Source organism: Oryx dammah, unplaced genomic scaffold (assembly GCF_014754425.2).
Source record: "Oryx dammah isolate SB20612 unplaced genomic scaffold, SCBI_Odam_1.1 HiC_scaffold_23, whole genome shotgun sequence".
Lineage (NCBI taxonomy): Eukaryota > Metazoa > Chordata > Mammalia > Artiodactyla > Bovidae > Oryx > Oryx dammah.
In genome coordinates, this window is record NW_024070207.1 from 118760369 (window position 1) to 118784237 (window position 23869).

Sequence of the window (23869 nt, forward strand, 5' to 3'; positions counted from 1 at the left end):
TACACCCCCCCCCCCCCCGCACGCACACACATATCTTTCAATCTCCAATCTGTTCTCTGCATCCATGAGCTTGTTTTTTTTTGTTTGATTTTGAATTCTACATATAAATGAGATCATACAGTATTTGTCTTTGTCTAACTTATTTCACTCAGCATAATGACCTCAAGGTCCACCCATGTTGTTGCACACAGCAAGATTTCATTCTTTTTTTATAGTAGAATAATATCCCATTGTATCCCATATACACCACCTTTTCTTTATCCATTTATCTGTCATTGAACACTTAGGTTCTTTCCATGATTATTGTAAATGATGCAGCAATGAACATGGGGATGCTACAGCTTTTCAAGTTAGCATTTTCATGTTTTTTGGATAAATACCCAGAAGTAGAATTGCTGGATGACATGGTAGTTATACTTTTAATTTTTTTGTGGAACTTGCATACTGTTCTCCATAGTGGCTGTACCAATTTGCATTCTAACCAGTAGTGTAGTAGAGTTCCCCCTTCTCCACATCCTCACCAACACTTGTCATTTCTTGTTTGTTTTTTTTTTTAATAATAGCCATCCTGACAGGTGTGAGGTGATATTTCCATGTGGTTTTGATTTGCATTTTACTACTTAGTGATGTTGAGCATCTCCCCAAAATATTTTTTTTAATAAAGGACAAGTATATTAGGGAAATGGATTATTTTTGAAAAGTGAGGCTGGTTTGTTCCTCTTCTTAAATTCTGCTCTAATATTCTCATACTCTTCCCACCATTAGCTTCCTGTTCATCTGAGAATGTCTTTTGAGGTCAGTCAGATTTTGTTTTTCAAAGGGATACAGGCAAACAAGATTATTCTAAGGACTAAATGCATAGTGGATGTTGGGAAGATGCAGATGGATGTGGTGTCATATTCTTCTAGGCCACCTTGCCAGGAGAAGAATTCAAACACCTGTCAGTAAACCCATTATTGTATGTTCAGGGTAGCTAATACTTTAATTACTCCATCTGTCAGAAACACATCTGCTGAGGGGTTCTTAATTTTTCTGGTCTTATGAACCCCTTTGGGAGTCTGCTGAAATCCATCAGTTCACTCTCCGAATGTTGTTTTATAAATTCCTTCTCAGAATAATGTTTTTAAAATGTATAAAATACATGGGATTACACACAAAGGAAAATCTTTGTATTGAAATATAGTTAGCAAAATATTGCAAAAACAAATTTGTAATTAGTAACTTAAATAACTCTAGTAACATTCAGTAAGAAGATGTAGTGGCAGTTCTCATAACTACTTAATTTCAAAGCTTCGAGGAACATGAACATACTTCAGTACCTGCAGCAACTGTGATGTAATATGAAAAGAGCTTTGATTTCTATTGGTGGTAAAGTCACAGGTCCTGGTAATTTACTGTGATTCTTTGACTGCATTCATAATTAAAAGAAATATTACATTTCAGTCTGGAGATGGATGGTGGTGACTTGTTGCACAGCAGTGTGAGTGTACTTAATGCCACTGAACTGTATGCTTTAAAATGGTTAAAATGGTAAATTTCATGTTATGTTTGTTTTACTACAAAAAAAATTCAGAAGAAAAAAATTTAGTTGGAAGTTAGTAAAAATAATGATGTGTTTTTTGTTCCCAGCCAAGTTTACAGTCACCCTGAATTCTATCTATGGATAGAGATATGTAAAATATAGAATTTACCCAGTTAAAAGTCCCTGGCTGAAAAACCTGTACTTCAGAGACCCCCACATTCTACTAATTCAAAGGGTCTACCATGCTCCAGGTGTGTCTCTACTCTAAGGAAAAACAAGTGAATAGGAATCATTCCTAGTGCCATCACCCTGGTTTAATCACTATTAAGACAGAGAATGTTTTCTTTTATCTCTGTTTAGTTATATGTTTTAGTTGTACAGTATAAACAATTTTGTGTCCTTAGTTTTTCATTTAACAGGGTAGCCAAGCAACTCCCACATTCTTATAAATTCTTCATAAATACCATTTAAGTAGTTATGATGTACTCCAGTGAAAGAGCATACCATTATTCCCATTATTCTCTTATTCCTAGCCCAACTTTTTTATTTTTTGTTTAAATATTTGAAAACTTTTTATTGACATATAGTTGACTTACAATGTTGTGTTAATTACTCTTATACAGCAAAGTGATTCAGTTATAATATGTATACATACATATATCTATACATTCTTTTTTTTAATATTCTTTTCATTATAGTTTATCATAGGGTATTGAATATAGTTCCCTGTGCTCTACAGGAGGACCTTGTTGTTTATCCATCCTATATATAAAAGCTTATATCTGCTAACCCCAACCTCCTCCCCCATTTCTCCCCAACCCATTCTCTGTCAGCAGCCACCAGTCTGTTCTCAATGTACATGATTCTGTTTTTGTTTTGTAGATAAGTTCATTTGTGTCATATTTTAGATTCCACATTTAAGTGATATCATACAGTGTTTCTCTTTCTGACTTATTTCACTTAGTATGATTATCTCTAGGTCCACCCATGTTGTTGCAAATGGCATTATTTCGTTCTTTTTTATGGCTGAGTAATACTCCATTGTATGTATGTGTGTGTCTATACACCGCATCTTCTTTATCCATTTCTCTGTTGATGGACATTTAGGTTGTTTCCATGTCTTGGCTATTGTGAATAGTGCTACAATGAACATAGGGATGCATGTATCTTTTTGGACTGTATCTTTGTCCAGATATATTCCTAGGAGATTGCTGGATCATATGTTAGCTCTATCTTTAGTTTTCTAAGGAACCTCCACACTGTTCTCCATAGTGACTATATCAATTTACATTCCCTCAAACAGTGTAGGAGGGTTCCCTTTTCTCTACACCCTCTCTAGTATTTATTATTTTGTAGACGTTTTGCTGATGCTGGCCCTACTTCTAAACATTTAGATTGTTACCATATTTGTTAGCACTCCACACACTGCCAGCTTGCCAAAAGATGGACCCCAGCCCTCCCATCAGCAGAGAAGGAAAAACATCACTCTCACTTCAAGGTGGTTACTTTTCAAACTTTTTGCACCAAGACTGTATCAGTGGAAAATAAAATCTCATTAAAAAACTAGGGCACAGAGCTATTGTAGGGTAGAATTTACAACAGTGTTTAATATCAGTGGCTCTAGGTGACACGTTCTTTGTTGCTGTAAATATGGAGGTGGAGGAGTTTATAATGTTGTTTTGGTGATGAATAGTGAATGAGAGATGGAACTGGGCCGACTGGTACCATCCATTATACTGTATATGGACAAGGTAGCCAGGCTATAATTGGAATGATTGTATATCATGATGTTGGCGGGTGTGCTCCCAACAGGAAGGAAACCTATCACTCATCTGCATTTGCTTCTATGTCCCACTCTTCTTTCTGCCAGGCAGTCCTTTCTGAAGTGATTTTCCTTGGGCCACTCTCATGCAGGCATACCTCAGGGATGTTGGGGGTTCAATTCCACACCATTGCAATAAAGCAAATATTGTAATAAAGTAGTTCACACAATTATCTTGGTTTCTCGGTGCCTATAGAAATTACTTATGTCTATACACACTTAGTCTACAAGTGTGCAGTAGTATTGTGTCTTAAAAAATGTACATACTTCTTTGGACTGCAAGGAGATCAAAACAGTCAATCCTAAAGGAAATCAGTCCTGAATATTCATTGGAGGGACTGATGCTGAAGCTACAATATTTTGGCCACCTGATGCAAAGAATTGACTCATTAAAAAAGACCCTGATGCTGGGAAAGATTGAAGGCAGAAGAAGAAGGGGAAAACAGAGGATGAGATGGTTGGATGGTGTTACCAACTCAATAGACATGAGTCTGATAAAGTTCTGGGAGTTGGTGATAGGCAGGGAAGCCTGGTGTGATGCCATCTATGGGGCCACACAGGGTTGGACGTGACTGAAGCAACTTAGCAGCAGCAGCAGCAAGGGAGTTAGCAGCAACAGCAAGTGACTGAACTGAACTGAAAAAATGCTAATGGTCACCTGAGCCTTCAGTGAGTTGTAGTGGTAAGATCTTCTGAGAACTTCCAGATGTTCAAGCTGGATTTAGAAAAGGCAGAGGAACCAGAGATCAAATTGCCAACATCCGTTGGATCATCAAAAAAGCAAGAGAGTTCCAGAAAAATACCTCCTTTTGCTTTATTGACTATGTCAAAGCTTTTGACTGTGTGGATCACCACAGATTCTGGAAAATTCTTAAAAAGATGGGAATAACAGACCACCTTACCTGCCTTTTGAGAAATCTGTATTCAGATCAAGAAGCAACAGAACCAGACATTGAACAACAGACTGTTTTCAGATTGGGAAAGGAGTACTTCAAGGCTGTATATTGTTACCTTGCTTATTTACCTTATATGCAGAGTATGTTATGCAAAATGCCAGGCTGGATGAAGCACAAGCTGGAATCAAGATTGCCGGGAGAAATATCAACAACCTCATGTATGCAGATGACACCACCCTTATGGCAGAAAGCAAAGAAGAACTAAAGAGTCTCTTGAGGAAAGTGAAAGAGGAGAGTGAAAAAGTTGGCTTAAAACTCAACATTCAAAAAACTAAGATCATGGCATCTGGTCCCATCACTTCATGGCAAATAGATGGGGAAACAATGGAAACAGTGAGAGACTTGTATTTTCTTGGGCTCCAAAATCACTGCAGATGGTGACTGCAGCCGTGAAATTAAAAGATGCTTGGTCCCTGGAAGAAAAGCTATGACCAACGTAGATAGCATATTAAAAAGCAGAGTCATTACTTTGCCAACAAAGGTCCATCTAGTCAAAGCTATGGTTTTTCCTGTGGTCATTTATGGATGTGAGAGTCGGACCATAAAGATAGCTGAGTGCCGAAGAATCAGTGCTTTTGAACTGTGGTGTTGATGAATCTTGAGAGTCCTTTGGACTGCAGGGAGATCAAACCAGTCAATCCTGAAGGAAATCAGTACTGAATACTCACTGGAAGGACTGATGCTGAAACTGCAATATTTTGACCACCTGATGTGAAGAATTGACTCATTGGAAAGGAGGAGAGGGGACAACAGAGGATGAGATGGTTGGATGGATCACCAACTGGATGGACATGAGTTTGAGCAAGCTTTAGGAGTTGGTGATGGACAGGGAAGCCTGGCGTGTTACAGTCCCTGGGGTAGCAAACAGTCGGACACGACCAAGCCACTGAACTGAGTGGTAAGATGGTGTGGAAAACACCGAAAGAACTTTTTGGCCAGCCCAATACTTTGTAAACTGTTGGTCAAAAGCTTATTGATAAAATATACTGGTGAAATGTTCATTGCAGCACTGTTTACAATAGCCAGGATGTGGAAGCAACCTAGATGTCCATTGGAAGATGAATGGATAAGAAAGCTGTGGTACATATACACAATGGAATATTACTCAGCCATTAAAAAGAATACATTTGAATCAGTTCTAATGAGGTGGATGAAACTGGAGCCTATTATACAGAGTGAAGTAATTCAGAAAGAAAAACACCACTAGAGTATATTAACACATATATATGGAATTTAGAAAGACGGTAACAATGACCCTATATGCAAGACAGCAAAAGAGACACAGATGTAAAGACTTTTGGACTCTGTGGGAGAAGGCGAGGGTGGGATGATTTGAGAGAATAGCACTGAAACATGTATATTACCATATGTGAAATAGATCGCCAGTCCAGGTTCAATGCATGAGACCGGGTGCTCAGGGCTGGTGCACTGGGATGACCCTGAGGGATGGGATGGGGAGGGAGGTGGGAGCGGGGTTCAGGATGGGGAACACATGTACACCCATGGCTGATTCATGTGAATGTATGGCAAAACCCACTACAGTATTGTAAAGTAATGAGCCTCCAATTAAAATAAATAAAAATAAATAAATTAAAAAAATATACTGGTGATATGAATGTCTGCAAAGAAAATCCAACAGAAGCTACAGATGAATTATTAAAATCAATAAGAGCTTAGCAGTGTTCAAAATCACCTTTCTAGTCACACTTCTTTTTAAAAATTTTTTATTTTATTTTTTGCCATGCCATATGGCATGTAGGATCTTTATGACAAGGAATTGAACCTGTGTCTCGTGTGGTAGAAGCGTGAACTCTTAAACACTAGACCACCGGGAAAGTCTTTCTATTCACATTTTTGATCCTTAGCAGCAGACTGTTAAAAAATATTCATTTTTTTCATACTTTTTTTTTATAGGGACAGATGGTAGGGTGTGATCATTTCACAGTATTTACAAATATCAAATCATTACCTTGTACATATAAAACTAATGTGTGTCAATTATATCTCAAATATATTATTTATAATACCATAAAATGTATGTTAGAAAAAAGTTTTATATATGTAAAATCTCTATGGAGAAAATTATAAATCCTATTGAAAGACGTTTAAAAGACCTAAATAAATGGAAGTAACCATGTTACTAATAGTTTCCAATAGGAAAACTCAATACTACATAAATATCATTTCTCCCCAAATTGATCCATACATTCAAAGTAGTTCCAACCAAAAGTCCAACATTTTTGTTTGTAGATGTTTTCTAAAATTTGTGTAGAATAGCAAATGGCCAAGGATAACCAAGGTGACCATAAAGATATACTGATGACAGCCAGCTCTGCTTTTGCCTCTCACTTGGGCTCAAGATTTATCTTCATTTGCTGTCTAGTTTTTCCACAGTATACTAGACACTGAATATTCATAGTACTGTTTACATATATCATTTATATACATATCTCAAACTCAACGTGACCTAGAATGAAGTCACCATGCCTGCTTCAGGGCTCCTCCTTCTGTTATGTTTCTTGTATTTCTGGATGGCCTTACCACCCTCCCAGGCCCCATAGCTAGAAATTTGGAAGTGATCTAATACTCTTTCTTTTTCCCATTCTTCATCACTACTGCCACTGCCTTAGACCTGGCCTTTCTTGTTGCCCAGACTGTTGAAAACTGAAAGTGAATGTCGCTCAGTCGTGTCCAACTCTTTGTGACCCCATGAACTATACAGTCCGTGGAATTCTCCAGGCCAGAACACTGGAGTGGGTAGCCTTTCCCTTCTCCAGAGGATCTTCCCAACTGAGGGATCAAAGCCAGGTCTCCCACATTGCAGGCGTGTTCTTTACCAGCTGAGCCACCAGGGAAGCCCAAGAATACTGGAGTGGGGAGCCTATCCCTTCTCTAGTGGATCTTCCTGACCCAGGAATTGAACTGGGGGTCTTCTGCATTGCAGGCGAATTCTTTACCAACTGAGCTAGACTGTGGAAAGCACCTTCTAAATACTCTTTGCCTCCCATCTCTTTCTTTTCCAGACCATCTTCCACATATATGCTAGAATGGTCTTTCTAGATCTTATCATCTCAACCTGATTAAACCCATCACCTTCAGGATAAAACCCAAACTCCTTTATGATTTGACCTCTGTCCTCAGCCCATCTCTCATCATAGTTCCATGTGCATTTTTTGCTTCACAAGAGTAGTTTCCCCACAGGTTTTCAATCTTACCAAGCTGCTTCTCTGCTCTTTTATTTAGAATATTCCCCCTTCTCCTGCTTCTTGATTAACTTCTACATATATGTACTTCAAGACTCAGCTCAAGTGACACCTCCCTGGTTGAACCTGCCCTAATGTCTCCCCATTCTCCTATATGTTAACTTCGTCCAGAGCATTTATCATCATAGCACAGTAATTGATGTTCTAGTGTGTTCTCCCATGAGATTATGAATCTTTTTGGACTGTATCTTGTTTGTGCTTGACTACTTAGATCTTAGACGATCATGAATCATTTGTCCACTTCTCATAAAATGTCAACTGATTAACTTAGTGACTCTCTGTGTGTGTCTGTGTGTGTGTGTGTATAAGGAGTTGTTTCCTGAAAGCATTTTGTATTGCAAAAAATTGCTTATTAGCCAAGTCGTTTTTAATGAGATTCATTAGATCTGTTTATGAATGTAGCCCCAAGTAGTGTGACTTAAAAGGCACATCTAATCTGCTGGGTTTTATTTTTATTTCAGTTAAAAAATCTGGATCCATTTTTACTATTTGATGAATTTAAAGGCGGTAGACCAGGTGGATTTCCTGATCACCCACACCGAGGTTTTGAAACAGTAAGTAAAACAATTTGACTGCAGAAGTGTGTATTTTAAAATTTACCTCTATTCTTTAATACTCTCTTCTAATAGAAGATTCAAATTTAGAAGCAATAAATAATAGGCCAAAGTTAATCTATAAGTTCCTGGCTATATACTGGCTGTTAGTGGAATTTTATTAATAATATCTGTTTTATATTGTCCATGCAATTCTCTAGGCAAGAATACTGGAGTGAGTTGCCATTCCCTTCTCCAGGGAATCTTCCCGACACATGTATTGCAGGGAAAATGTAGGGACAGTTCCTAACAAAGTTTAGTCACCTCCTCCCTGAGGAAAACAGACCAGGGCTTAGTGTGTTTGTCAAGCCCATTACTGAATGAATAAATATCTATTGATGTGTGGTGACATGAAGCCATGGTTCAGATCATCTTTTGTATGTTAGGGTGAGTGTGTGTGTGTGTGAGAGAGAGAGAGAGGACAGAGGCAGAGGGAGGGAAGCTAAGGAAGAATGAAGCATGACCGCTACTTGAAAGTGAAAGTCACTCAGTTATGTCCAACTCTGCGACCCCATGGACTATACAGTCCATGGAATTCTTCAGGCCAGAATACTGGAGTGGGTAGCCATTCCCTTCTTCAAGGGATCTTCCCAACCCAGGGATTGAACCAGGTCTCCCACATTGCAGGCAGAATGTTTACCAGCTGAGCTACCAGGGAAGCTTACATCTAGGATGTTGTCTAGTTAAGAAGGTGAAAGATGAACAGGTAAAGAGTTAACCACTGCAGTGTGAAAATAGAATAAACCTAGAAGCTTCTGAAAACAGTGAAGGATTAAGATCATCAGATGGATTTCCCTTCCTCACTTAGCCATTTGCCTTCCACTTCTCTTCTCTGTGATCACTTCAGGGCCACTGTGCCTTGCTTTACAGCAAAAATGGAAACCATGCCTTCCTCCTCCCCTACATGCATGCTGAGTTCTGACCCAGATCCCAGAGCAGGTCTCCCTGCTGTGCTCTTCTGCTTCTGTTATCAAGACATTCTCAACACCCCATCCTACAGCTCCAGCTGCCATTTTACTAATCCTTCAAGATCTTTTCAGATCTTACCATCTCCTTCATATCTTCCACAGTCCCAAGAGGATACCCTTTCTCCTTCATTTGGCCTCCATAGCATTAGATTTTTTCCGGTCTCATACATGTTAGATCTTTATGGTGGCCTTGATCATATTCCACGTGTAAAATGAATTTTCTGAACCTCCCCTCCCGCACCCAAGAGGATTGTAAGTTTCTTCATCTCATATCATCCTGCCCATCTCCATGTTCTCCTGGTGGAGATTCTCTCTTGCTTGGCTGAATTTAATTGAATAATAAAAAGAGATGGATTTTGCTAAAGATGATAAATACATTAAATAAAATGAATGATGAAACCCATCACTTTCTTATCCATTATGGAAAGGAGATTTAATTTCCTTTCTAAATGACAGTTTATAAGCTGTAAGGCACTCAGTGTTAAACTACTCTGGGAAAGGGTTCAGTGGTAGAATATTGGTATTTGACTCTTGTGAGTAAGAATTTTCCATAAAGGTGTATTTGTTATTACAGGCAGTCCTCATCATCTAGATTCTGGATCAGCGAATTCGCCTACTCCTAAATTTATTTATAACTGTGGTGCTTGCAATGGTGACCCACTCCAGTACTCCTGCCTGGAAAATCCCATGGACAGAGGAGCCTGGTGGGCTGCCGTCCATGGGGTCGCTAAGGGTCGGACACGACTGAGCGACTTCACCTTCACTTTTCACTTTCCTGCATTGGAGAAGGAAATAGCAACCCACTTCAGTGTTCTTGCCTGGAGAATCCCAGGGACGGGGGATTCTGGTGGGCTGCCATCTATGGGGTCACACAGAGTCGGACACGACTGAAGCGGCTTAGCAGCAGCAGCAGCAGAGGTGCTTGCACCATTTGTGGGTATGCACGTGCTCCCAGCTGAGGGTGAACAAGACAACGCTCTGCCTTCTTGCTTCAACTCTCCTGCTGCAAACAAGTGTCCTTCCTGAGGCCAATTTAGTGCCACATTTTGTGCTTTTTGTTGGTGACCTTGCTGTCTTAAATGCCCCCAGGCATAGTGAAGTGCTGTTCAGTATTCCTAAGCGCAAGATGCCTGTAAGGTGCCTTTTGGAGAAAGTATGTGTTGGAGAAGCTTCTTCAGGCCTGAGATGTAGTGCTGTTGGCCCTGAGTTCAGTGTTAATCAGTCAACAATGTATAGTCAATAAGTGAAGTTGCTCAGTCATGTCCGACTCTTTGTGACCCCATGGACTATAGCCTACCAGGCTCCTCCACCCGTGGGATTCTCCAGGCAAGAGTACTGGAGTGGGTTGCCGTTTCCTTCTCCAGAAGATCTTCCCAACCCAGGGATCGAACCCGGATCTCCCGCATTGCAGGCAGACGCTTTACCATCTGAGCCACCAGGGAACAGAAGGTTATATATTGATTCTTGGTTGTGACTGGAGGCTTGCAGGAACCTAACCTTGCATTTACCCTGGAGCAATGGTTCAGTGTTGGCTCACTCTGTGATCATGGCAGCTTAATAGAACATCAGTTCAGTTCAGTTCAGTTCAGTTGCTCAGTCATGTCTGACTCTGTGACCCCATGGGCTGCAGCATTCCAGGCCTCCCTGTCCATCGCCAACTCCTGGAGTTTACTCAAAATCATGTCCATTGAGTCAGTGATACCATCCAACCATCTCATCCTCTGTCATCCCCTTCTCCTCCTGCCCTCAATCTTTCCCAGCATCAGGGTCTTTTCCAATGAGTCAGTTTTTCCCATCAGTGGCCAAAGTATTGAAGTTTCAGCTTCAGCATCTGTCTTTCCAGTGAATATTCAGGACTGATTTCCTTTAGGATTGACTGGTTGGATCTCCTTACAGTCCAAGGGACTCTCAAGAGTCTTCTCCAACACCACAGTTCAAAAGCATCAATTCTTTGGCACTTAGCTTTCTTTATAGTCCAACTCTCACGTCCATACATGACTACTGGAAAAACCATAGCTTTGACTAGACGGATCTTTGTTGGCAAAGTAATGTCTCTGCTTTTTAATATGCTATCTAGGTTGGTCATAGCTTTTCTTCCAAGGCGCAAGCATCTTTTAATTTCATGGCTGCACTCACCATCTGCAGTGATTTTGGAGCCCAATAAAACAGTCTCTCACTGGTTCCCACTGTTTCCCCATCTATTTGCCATGAAGTGATGGGACCAGATGCTATGATCTTAGTTTTCTGAATGTTGAGTTTTAAGCCAACTTTTTCACTGTCTTCTTTCATCAAGAGGCTCTTTAGTTCTTCTTCACTTCCTGGTGTCATCTGCATATCTGAGGTTATTGATATTTCTTCCAGCAATCTTGATTCCAGTTTGTGCTTCATCCATCCCAGTGTTTCTCATGATGTACTCTGCATGTATTTTTTTATTTGATGAAAAAGATTCATTTGTGTAACATATCTACAGTTTACAGAGGGCTTTCGTTTACACGATCTTCTTTTACTCTCAGAACGATTTGCAAAGTAGAACACTTGTCACATTTCACAAGTAAGGAACTGCTGCCTAGAAACAATGCTATCACCTGTGGCCATACTTCGTTTGTGGGTTTTGGGGACACCACCTTCAGCCATTTTTTCCCTCCTCTTTTTTCTCTCTTGGGAAAGGCCTTTTCTTTGGTGAAAGTGAAAGTGTTCAGTTGCTCAGTCGCATCCGACTCAATGACCCCCATGGAAATCTCCAGGCAAGAAACTGGAGTGGGTATCTCCCCTTAAAATAAATGCTAACAGGCCTTTGCTCTTCTCCTGCTGGTACCCTCTCATTAGGTGGCCTCATCCACTCTCATGTTTAGCCATCACACGTAACTGACAGCTGCCAAATCTACAATGCAGAGTCTGGAATCCTCCGCGGAGCAGTTGACCTATACACACAACTTCTGCCTCATGGCCAAGGCCTGCAGAGGCAGCCAGTAGGGACTGTGAGGAGGGAGGAGGCTGGTGTTCAGGTGAGGGACAGGACTGCAAAAGCCACTGGAGCTCAGAGGTGTGCAAATCCTAAATACTCGGCATGATTTTATAGCATGTTGATTTTTGATTCCTAAGCTAACTCTTTTCTACATGGTCCTAATCTCACATTGCTTCAATTCTGCCGGGAGCCAGTGTGAGGAATCCCACTTGTGACAAGGTCATGAGGGAGGAAGCTGACATACACAAGGCCGTGATCAGACTTCAGGAGTTCCCCCTGGCATTTCCTGAGCATCCACCCCCCAAAATAAAAATCTGCCGGCTTTTGTACTCTGCTTTTCCACTTTTCTGATATTCTCTGGAAAAAAGTCAACTCAGGGCTTTAGTCTTCTGCATTTGAAAGGGATGTTTCTGTTAACCCACTCTGATTGCTCTCTAGCTTGCCTAACAGGTTCCCTGGACCTCTTACAGCTTGTGAATTGCTTGCAGCCCCCAACCACGAGAGGCACAAAGCTTAAAAGCATCTTAAAGATACAGAGGCTTTTCTAAAGAGTTAAACATTATATTGGTGACGGGATTTCACTGTTGACTCAATGATTGCTGCCAGGCCTCCATATTCTTTATCTTTTAGGCACCTGGGAGGATGTTAATCAATGTACATGGGATATGAAAAAGATATATAGCAGTTCTGATGTTAGCAACACTAGACTTTTGAGTTAATTACTTCTCTTTGCACTCCTCTTGTGTCCTTGCTATGTAAGAATGTAACTTTATTTAGTACTTTCTGAGAGTGGCACCAAACTTTGGGAAGATCACACAAATAAGTCTTCTGGTTGACAAACGCTTATCAGAAAAAAGGCTGTAAAATGTTAATTGGCCCTTTTCGGCCAGAAGATGATGTAAATTACCTAAGACTTGAGTAATGCAATTAGATATGCAGAGAGAAAAGCCTGGTTTCGATATGAGTCTGGACTGCTAACGCTGCATAACTTTGTTACCCATTGATCTCCATGTTTTATCATAAGTATAAAAGGCCTTCTGAACAATAAAGGACTGGACCAGTTTCTCGGACTAGTCTCTCGGCCTGGTTTCTTGGGAATCTGGCTCCCTCCGTGTCTCTCTCTCTTTCCTCTTTTCCCTTTCTCTCCCTCTGTGTCTTGACTTAATTTCAGGCTGAATTTCCATCTGGGGCACGGAGGCTCACCAAGTCTACTTACTTGCCCTGGCTGTTAAGACCCGCGTGAAAGGGAGCCTAAGGTGAGGCACCCTTAGATATTCAAGCGAGCGCCGGTGGCCCAACGTAGATGGTGCAAATTCCTTGTCTGGAATTTTATTGGTCTTCCAGGTAATCCAAGCTATTCAGCCGTCTTCCTCCACTTAATCTTCCTACTACACTATTTCTTCCTAATCTAATCTTATATTAATAAGTAAATAAGTCTTTCCTCGCCGACTCCGTCCACCCTTCTAGTTCTCTGGATCCACCGGGGCTGGACCCTGGCACAATTCTTTCTTTGAAAGTGGGAGAAGTTTAAAATATGAATCTGAACAATATAAGAATCTTGTATGGTATGAGCCAAGTATTATCAGTCTAATTCTACCATTCACTCACTCACTCACTCACCTGATTTGTTCAAACATTTATCGAGCACTTTTCAATTGCCAGGAGTGGCGCAAAGCGCTGGGCTTAACAATGATTAAGACAGAGTCCCTCAAGGAGCTCACAGTTTAATGGTGAACTACTGAGTAAACTGAGGCACAAAGCAATAATGACTTACCCGATGAGGTAGAAAGAGCGAGGTGCTTGGAAATGTGGGACTAGAGCTAGAGAGAGGGCAGGGGGCCACTGACTCATCGTAAATAAACCCCTCTGGTTGAAGAGCAAGGCTGCATATAGAAACATAACAAAATCTTGCAAAAAAAACGTTAATAGTTTTCAAGTGTGACCATGACTGAATTCGTGTCTTGCAAGGAATTCAGTCACGAGCTGATGGCATTTCTGTACTTGTCCTCAAAGCTTGGGGCACGTCACCAGTTTGCTTGGACACAATGACTCTGTAGGGAGCCTGAAGTCCCATTTTAGCACTGGGAAACCACACTGAAACACTTACATTAAGTCCACAAACTTCAACTGCACACACTTTTATGATACTTCTACATGAAGAAGTTAGGGAAAATACTCTCCTCAGAGTTGGACTGTGAAGAAAGCTGAGCGCCAAAGAATTGATGCTTTTGAACTGTGGTGTTGGAGAAGACTTGAGAATCCCTTGGACTGCAAGGAGATCCAACCAGTCCATTCTGAAGGAGATCAACCCTGGGATTTCTTTAGAAGGAATGATGCTAAAGCTGAAGCTCCGGTACTTTGGCCACCTGATGTGAAGAGTTGACTCATTGGAAAAACTCTGATGCTGGGAGGGATTGGGGGCAGGAGGAGAAGGGGATGACAGAGGATGAGCTGGCTGGCTGGCATCACTGACTCGATGGATTTGGGTGAACTCCATGAGTTGGTGATGGACAGGGAGGCCTGGCGTGCTGTAATTCATGGGGTCACAAAGAGTTGGACACGACTGAGCGACTGACCTGACTGACTGAACCCTCATTCAGAGGATTCTAATAAGTCATAGATACCATGGAAAGTAGAGAATATGTTTACATTATTTTGGCTGTACAAGGGTGAACAGTCTCAGACATATCTCATAAGTGATCTAGACATAAAAATATGTACAAAGATGTCAGGTTCGTGTGCACACCCATCCACACAGACATGAAACCGTGTAAAGCAACTTTTTTTGTGACGACATGTGTTACACATGGCAAAGGGCAGAGTCCACGAGGAGCTGTCCACCCAGCCTGCCCGTCTGTTTCAGTGATAGTCATGTGACTCAGTAATTTCTGTAGGCAAGATGACTGCTTCACTGGCAAAAAAGCAGTGAATAATTATAAAAAGAACTGTTTTCAAATGCAGAAACCGTCATCCAGGAATCAAAGGAGCGAAGTGCTGAGAAAATGGCAGGGACGATTTATTCCTCTGAGGATCTTCGTCCACACAGGAGTCCAAGAGACTCAATGCACGGTACCTCAAACACCATCAGTTGGCCACTTCAAGCACTTCTTCACTTTGCTGTGGAGGATTTTTTTCTTTATCAGGTTGAGGGTGCTCCAGAGGCTTGCTTTTGGATGAAGAGGTTCCTACGCTGTCTGACGTTTTATTACTTGAGTGGGAACCCTGCTCCATTTCACATAAATAAATGTCAATGAGTCCTTTGGTACACCTGATACGTACTGTGATCGAATCCTATCTGGGAGCTGGAACATCCAGTCTGATTTCTGCCAGCGCTTTAACTGCAATTACAATCTGTTAATGGAAGGCTTGGATGCTGTGAATGTCTTGATACGTCACATATGCTAGTCTTTCATTTTCTTTGTCATCTGTTAACTCAAACAGTTGCTGAGCACAATGCTTAATTAACTAATCTAGGGCATCTTCCATTACTGATAAGTCAGACAGCTCCTCCTGCAGCTTCTAAGATCAGATCCTATCCTATCCATCGAATATGGTTCTTAGACTTCTTTTCAACCAGGTCAGTTTCAAGACAGTGATGTCATACACTGTTTTTGTACTCCCAGTTTTGTTGCAAACTTGTTTAAGAATGCTCCCAGGAGCAGATCTGACAAGATCCATAAATTTTCGAGTTAAATAAACCAGTGATACATCAAAACGAGGTCTTTTCACTTTTAGTGCTTTTCTCATGGACACACATTGTACATTATCTTCTAAGTTAATCCTTATTTTTTATGGCAGCAGCCCTCCATGTTGACGGGGTCACAGCAGCGGCAGTGCAGTCTCCGCCGGGTCCACAAGCAGGCTGGGCGGCTCCCACGCCAGCCGCTGCTGACTCATGCTGCCCAGCCAGCTGCTCCTTGCCTCGCACCCCCGAGAGCTCTCCCGCGTCTTCCCGCTCCACTTGGGCGCTGCTCCCCCCAACACAACACGTGGGGCCCCAGGGGGTAGGGGAGTGGTGGGGGGTGGACTGGTGTGACCCCAGGAGGTGGGATGCAGGTGGGCTAAAGAGCGCAGTGACCCGAGCACCTCAGGATGCCAGGCCTGCCATCTTCCCACATCTGTACTCTGCATATAAGTTAAATAAGCAGAAATAGAATATCACTACTGTGAATAACTAGAATCAACTGTTTTCCTCAAGAGTTTCCCCCAAGAGTGTAGGTAACCCAAGTTTCAGCTGTCTTTTAATATGAACTTCAAAAATCTACAGGGAATTCCATGGCAGTCTGGTGGTTAGGACTCCGTGCTTCCACTGCAGGAGTGGAGAAGTTCATTTGTGTCATATTTTAGATTCCACTTGAAAGTGATATCATATGGTATTTGTCTTTCTCTTCTTGACTTACTTAGTATGATAATCTCTAGTTGCATCTGTGTTGCTGCAAAAATGGCATTCTTTCATTCCTTTTTATTGCTGAGTAGTATTCCATTGTGTATTTTTATATATGTGTGTGTGTGTATACCACATCTTCTTTATTCAAGAAATATAACTGTGAGCCAAGAGCAAGAACCTGATTTTATTGAGTTAATGGCTAATTATTTTCTAAAATTTAACTCTTCACTTTGGATAGTGAGGTATTTTCTGTTAAAAACTTGCAGAAAACTTTAGGAAGAAGGAAGACCCTGGAGGAAAAGGCACAGCTGGTGGTCCCAAGACAAAGGGGAAAACGTATGCAGTATTTCCTGCTTGGAGTTTGTACTCCAGGAAGCATTGTTGTGAAAAGGCTTGTGGTAAAGGGCGGAACGATTTTCCAGTCACCTATTTCTGGTCTGGCCTGATATCTTCATTTGTTTAGGGCAACTCTCAATGGTCAGAAACAAAGAACCATCTGACAAAATGCACAGCACTCTTCCTTTTTAATCCACACCCTGCCCAGGTTTAGTTTCGCCTGAAAGAGAAGTACTTCAAGTTCACACACCGTTGATGAACCCTTCACCTGCAGAAACACATTTTGTGTCTTTTAAATTCATCCTTTAAATTATAGCCTTGGGACCTTCCAGGTTTTAGCACTGAAAGACCTGTGTTCCTGGGAACCCTTGGTCCTGGAGAAACCAATGCTGTTGGTCACTCCTGCTTCAATTGAAGGATGGTTAGGAGTAACTGTCCTGCCTGCTTTGCAGGGCTGTTTTAGGATGGTCTGGTCCATTCTTTCCTTAGCTGGTCTTAGAAATGTTTTATCATGTTTTTTACTACAAGCCTCAGCAGGTTCTTTAATCTTGTTCAGGAGAACAGATCTGCTGTATTTCCAGGGGTGTGCCCATCAGAAAAGCCACACTTACGTTTACTGGTTGGCAACCAGTGGCATTTGCATGCAACCCCTGAACAATATCCTGAGAGGGAGGGTAGGGTTCTGGTGATTCATGCCTAAAACTTACAGCTGGATCCAAACCTCCTGTCTCCCACGCAACCTGTTTTTACTAACTCATTGTACTCTCAAACCCAAAGCATACCATTGTTGAATCAAAGCTGGAAAAAGTAAGAGTTTAGTTGAATTCAAAATCTATTCTGGAAAGAAAAAAAATAGGAAAACTAGGAAAGAAGGATATTTTCTGAACATCAGAAAGACTATTGTTAAGGAACATCCTCTGTCATCTCTTAACATGGAGGTATTGACAAGTTCTTGACACTGTGAGGAAAAAGATGAGAATGTCTACCAGCACTGTCGTGATTGAATATGGTTCTGGAAGCTTTGAGGCCATTAATAAGAGTTATTATACCTCTTGGAAAGGAGGAGGAAACAAATTCTTGTGGGAACCCTAACCCTAACCCATGGTGGCTACATCCAGCTTTGGGTGGTGATGTGATTGGAGGAGGAAATTATGGTCACAGCTCAGCGCATGGATGGATGTTAGTGCATATGTTTACTTGGCATGAATTGAGGGTAACACTAATAGATTATAGAAAGGACACTAAAGTCTCCCTCATTCCAAGGATACCCCTTGGCACCGCCATGCTAAGAACATCAACCAAAAGTGTCTTACTTAAATGGCCAGATAGGTACTTTCCTGGTGGTCCAGTGGTTAAGACTCCGCCTTCCAATGCAGGGTGCACAGGTTCAAACCCTGTTTGGGGAACTGAGGTTCCACGTGCCACGTGGTACAGACAAAGAGAAAAAAAAGTAAATGGCTGGATAGAAAATAACTGTGAAAGTCACCTACTTTCCTGCACAAAGGCAATAACTAGATATAATGTGGGGGAATCCCACTCATCATAACAATAAGAGCCCCATATAATTCCGGGGCAAAAACATATTCTCCTTTAACCCAGTTACCTTACTTATAGCAATCTAATAATTTCCTGAAAAAAAAAAAAGCCCAATGTGAGAACAGTGGCTTGTTATACAAGTGTTTCTTCCAGTGCAATATTAAAAAGTTAAAAAAAAAGGAACGAAGTATCTAAAATAAAGGGGAGTGATTATATATGTGGAGATTATATATCAGGAAATTATTATATACCTGAAAGTTGGAATATTATGCAACATTGTAAAAGCAGATGTTATAAACAGTTTACATTTTCATGAATCATGGTCTGTTTACATGGAGGTTTTGGGTGGATCATTCTTTGATGTGGGAGGGAGGGGGAGCTGTGCGTTTTTGGATGTTTAGCAGCATCCCCATCCTCTTCTCACCAGATGCTAATAGTTCCTATTTACCTCCAGTGGTGACAACAAAACATGTTTCTAGATACTGCCAACTGTCTGCTTTGGGCAGCGGGGCCGCCACATTGTCCCCAGTTGAGAATTAGTGGTCTCCTTGGATGTGTCCATACAGTTACATACAACCCAGCTGTTAGAAGAATGCCACAGCTTGATAGGTCCTGATAAAGAATAATCTCTGTGATAGTTGGAAAGCAGCAGAGTACAAAATTGTTATGGCATAATGTAGGACTTGTATAAAGAGCAAAGACTATACCTTTATTCTTTTTTACAGAATGGTTTATTATTTATTGTGTGGAAGATGGATTATTTGAATGGATGGTGACTTCCACAGACTACACTGATGCGAAGAAAACAAAATCACAAAATTCACATAGCAATAATAGAAGAAGATGGTTGTTAGAAAATGGACGTACAATGACAGATACAAATGTACATTCACAAAGCTTTTTTGAAAATGTAGTGACTTTTATGTATTCCTAAGCTTCCCAGATGGCTCAGAAGTAAAGAATTCTGCCAATGCAAGAGACCCAGTTTTGATCCTTGGGTCGGGAAGATCTCCTGGAGAAGGAAATGGCAACCCACTCCAGTATTCCTGCCTGGGAAATCCCATGGACAGAGGAGCCTGGCGGGCTGTAGTCCATGGGGTCGCAAAGAATTGGACACGACTGAGCTGCTAAGCAGCAGCAGCAGCAGTAGTATATTCCTGAGATTGTACGGCTGTTGCCACTGACTCCAGCTGTTTCTGTCACCCCCCAGAAGACAGCCCTTGCCCATTTGCAGTCACTCCGCACTGCCACTTCCCCAAACCTCTGGCAACCACACTGTGTTTCTATGAATTTGCCTATTCTAGACACTTCATATAAAAGGAATTATACAGTCCGTGGTCTTTTGTGACTGGCTTCTCTCACTCAGCATAATGTTTTCAAAGTTCATCTATAGTAGTCCATATCAGAACCTTATTCTTTTTAATGGCTGAGTACTAGTCCATTATATGGCTATGTCACGTTTTGTTTATCCACTCATCTCTTGATGGACAGCATATAAGTGGTTTCCACTTATACTTTGATTCTTGGGTAGATTCTATGTCTAGATTATCTCTGAAAGAATAACCAAGAAGCTGGTAATGTACCTTCAGGAGAAGGTTACTGGTGGTGAGGGAGAGTGGGAAAGAATTAATTTCCATTCTAACCCTCTTTTTCTCTTTGTGCCATCAGAATTTTGAACCATGTGTATTGGTTATTTCAAATATTGATATTTTTGAAATTCCCTGTTCACTTGCTAGATCTGAAGATTAAACAGTGCTCTTGTGGTTAGTGAAGGACCTGATGCTCACTTGCTCTCCGGGAACTCTTGTGGGTCTGCCCCTGCCACGTAAAATCAACCTGGTTTGTGTTCTATTCTGGTCAATCAAATAAGTTAATAATACATGCCAGAGTGGAAGGGAGGGTGTGATCTTAGGGCAGCTTTTTCTAGGAAATATTTGTGTACCATTAGAGGTGCCCATGAAATTTAAAATAGGGGTTCAAATTAAAAACATAACTTTCTCCTCTACAGTATATTCCCTGTCCAAAAGGAAATTAAAATTGTGTTTATGTGCACATGGAAGCACACAAATGAGTTTAGAAGTGGGGCAGAGGACTTTCAGTTTGCAAGAAAGAGAGAAAATAATTAAGGAGGAACAAGAGTGGTCCAGTGCCTGTAGTTTCGTGTTCCGGGGGAGAAGCTAGCATTTCAGACAGGTCTGGGAGGGCTTCAGGAAAAGTTTGGCCATTTAGTAAAATTGTAAGGGATAAGTTAGATGACTGTCTGGACAGCGGAGGAAAAAGTACAGGGCATAGTATGGGGATGAACTAAAACCAGGGATTAGTTTAGGTAGAATTAAAAATTGGATGTGTAGGGCAGCACACGATCTAAAGCTGTAGGTCGGGCCATCATTGGAGAAGGTCTTCAAAGCCAAACTGGATCTCTAGTTATGAATGAAAGGCCGATATTTATATCCTGAAGCTCCCGGGTTAATGCAGTCATTTTGAAATTAGAACCATCTTTAGTCTAAAAGTCTGGTTTTTAGACTGTGCCAGTGGTTCTCAAACTAGGGGTGATTTTGCTTCCCTGCGTCTTGTGGCAATTTCTGGAGACCATGCTGGTCATACCAACTGGATGGTGCTACTGCCATCTAGTGGGAAGAAGCTGGGAATGCCGCTGAATATCCTGCAGCGCCCACGACCGTTTCCCAGCATAAGTCACATGACGAAAAGTGGCAGTTTAATGGAAATGTTCTTCGAAAGTAGTCCAAGTAAATTCCAACAAATTTCCCCATCTGCCCCACTCCTACCCAATTACAGTTATAGACAGAAACCATTCACGTCTGAAAGACTACATTCCTACAGTTCGTAAGTAGACAAATTCAAGGGGATATAATAAAGACTATAAACTAGTCTTTAAACATTCTTTTATGTTACCAAATATAAAATAACGCTTCTTCATTGAGACTAAAAATAAGTCTAGAATAAATTAGCATAGAGCATTATAGGACAAAAAGCTTTTTCCAAATGTTCAACACTAGAGCAAAGAAAGATTCTTCGAAGTTATCCATCAGTAGACTCCAAATGAAATGCCTGACCACACAAGATTAAATGCATAGGAAATTTGTCATGCAATAATGTTAGCTACATGTTTTATGAGAAGCTTCACATGCTTTCTCTACATTACCTCTAAACCTCCCAGCAACCCTGAAAGCAGGAATTGTTAGCTCCCCATTTTACAGATGAGGAAACAGAGGCCAAAGAAATGGTGACTTGTCAAGCTCACACACAGTCCATACAAGGCAGGTGGGCTCATCTAATCTGGGCCCACACCTGTCCCCTCTTCCATGCTGCTACTTCTGGAACAAAGTTTCCATTCTATACGTCATTCTACCTCTGTTACTTGGTGTGGGACCCAGTGCTTTCATGGTTCAGGGACCTGATTTCCTGCCTGTAAGTGCAAAGTAATACTCTCACTTCTCTGAACTTCGGGTATAATGAGGAAGTAGATTGGGTTGGTTGACTGTCTGGATACTTGGCCAGTCATTTAACTTGTAGCAACAAGGAGCAGAGAAGGTGATGGCACCCCACTCCAGTACTCTTGCCTGCAAAATACCATGAATGGAGGAGCCTGGTAGGCTGCAGTCCATGGGGTCGCGAAGAGTCGGACACAACTGAGCAACTTCACTTTCACTTTTCACTTTCATGCATTGGAGAAGGAAATGGCAACCGACTCCAGCGTTCTTGCCTGGAGAATCCCAGGGACGGGGATTCTGGTGGGCTGCCGTCTATGGGGTCGCATGGAGTTGGACACGACTGAAGTGACCTAGCAGCAGCAGCAGCAAGGAGATGTTCATGATCTAGGAGTAACGTGATAGTTAACAAAATGGTGCTTTATTTGTTTATGACCTTTTACTACAACCTAAAGATTCTTTTCCTCATCCTGTACACTGTTTTGTCCCAGCCATACCAGCTTTTTACCAATATTACAGACTTTTAAAAAAATTTATTTATTTTTAATTGAAGGATAATCGCTTTACAGTATTGTGTTGGTTTCTACCAAACATCAACATGACCGATATTTCAGTCTTTTAAGGACTAGCTGGGGGGAGGGGGGTGCTGCCTCCTCCATGAATTACTCCCCTGTTCCTCTAGATTCTTCATCATCAAAATTGATCTTTATTCTCTCTTTCCAGTGTGGCTAATCGTACTTCTGTTTAGCATTTGTTCCTCTAAGCTGCCTATTTTGGTAGTGTTTCCCCTGCTGGAATTGCCAGTTGTTCCCTGAAACTAGGGAAGGGATAATCATTGCGTTCCTTCTGGGTGCTTTCTAACTTCCCATTAATGAGTTTGTGATGACATTGTCTCTTCTGCAGGCTGCAATGAAATAAAAAGAGAAAGAGATTTTAAAATATTTCAAAATTAAAAATTTAAAAAGACAAAAGAAAGACAAAATCCCTCTATTAGACTCCCTTATTACAAAGTGTTTTATTGCTTCTTGAAGGCCAAAATCGTGAGAACTGTGTCCCAGTAGCATCAAGTGCAATGAACACATTCACAGGGAGTTTCAGAAATTAAATCCTTACAATGAATTGAATCTGGAATAATAAGAAATCACCCATCAAAAAGTGTCAGCTGCTTAAATATTATAATGAAATTTTAACAAAATATTAAAACAAGAGGGAAATTGACAGGATTCCCTTAAATCTGTCTCTGTAAGAGCCTTGTGCACCCAGGCCTGCCTAGGACCATGTGTGTGGAGAAGTGTTTCCAGGCCTTCTTTCTTCGGTGTTGGCCTTAACAACTTTTAACTAGATGCTGCTGGGCAGAAAAACTCCCTTCTACCCCACAACACAGCCCCTCCCTTAATGACTAGAGGGCAGCCTGCTATGTGGACATGTGATCTTTGAGCAGAGACAAGGTGCTCAGGCTAGAAGATAGTCTTAGTTACCAGTAGATCTTTTCAGAACACATCTCTGGTTTGGTGAGAACTGATTTTAGAATTGGAGAAGGAAATGGCAACCCACTCCAGTATTTAAACAGCACACATCACAACGACCAGCAGAGGGCACTGTTAAGCAACAGTGCTTTGAACGACCCACTTTACCGGCTGGGTGCAGGCACCATGCTTTTATATGTGGGAAACGAGTCATCCTAGAGGCTGGCACATCGTTCCCGTGAGCCCCTTTCAGTATACCATGGGAGATGAGACAGTGGGTGTGAATGCCTTGACTACAGTTTTACAGAATGGAGGTGACATCAATTAAGAGGTTGGCAAGATGATGGCATGGGGAGCCTTGGGTACTTTTTCTGAAGCGATTCCCCCAGAAGGTTGAGTGGGGTTTGAAGAGGAAAGGTGTTTCTGAATCTGGGCTCCTCGAAGCAGCTGGAAGATTCTCAGAGAGTTTGCAGTTCAACCTGAGTAGATTTGGGAATGTGATCATCATAGAACCTCGAAGTGCATGTCTGAAATTTTATTCAGAGTGAAAGGAAAATTAGTGGATTTGGGAGACTTACAAATGGGAACAACAGAAGATAGAAAAGG

At 41.4% G+C, this 23869-nt stretch overlaps 1 protein-coding gene, 1 long non-coding RNA gene and 1 pseudogene across 5 annotated transcripts in view; 1 reads left to right on the top strand and 2 right to left on the bottom strand.

Moving 5' to 3' along the window:
• Positions 1-13231, bottom strand: part of LOC120882567 — an 18033-nt gene extending 4802 nt beyond the window's left edge. Inside the window, exons 1-2 of the long non-coding RNA XR_005725517.1 lie at positions 13143-13231; positions 8180-8182 (exon numbers count right to left, since the gene is read on the bottom strand). This is a non-coding gene — a long non-coding RNA (uncharacterized LOC120882567). The remainder of the gene's footprint in view (positions 1-8179; positions 8183-13142) is intronic.
• PIR (pirin) overlaps positions 1-23869 on the top strand; it is a 101215-nt gene that overhangs the window by 2973 nt on the left and 74373 nt on the right. For all 4 annotated transcript variants that reach the window (XR_005725516.1, XM_040266595.1, XM_040266597.1 and 1 more), the window contains exon 3: positions 8025-8117. Coding sequence is in view for 3 of the 4 variants with exons in the window: in XM_040266595.1 (XP_040122529.1) it covers positions 8025-8117 (93 nt within the window). In the remaining variant the exon portion in view is untranslated. The remainder of the gene's footprint in view (positions 1-8024; positions 8118-23869) is intronic.
• On the bottom strand, positions 14904-15986 carry LOC120882566 (annotated as a pseudogene).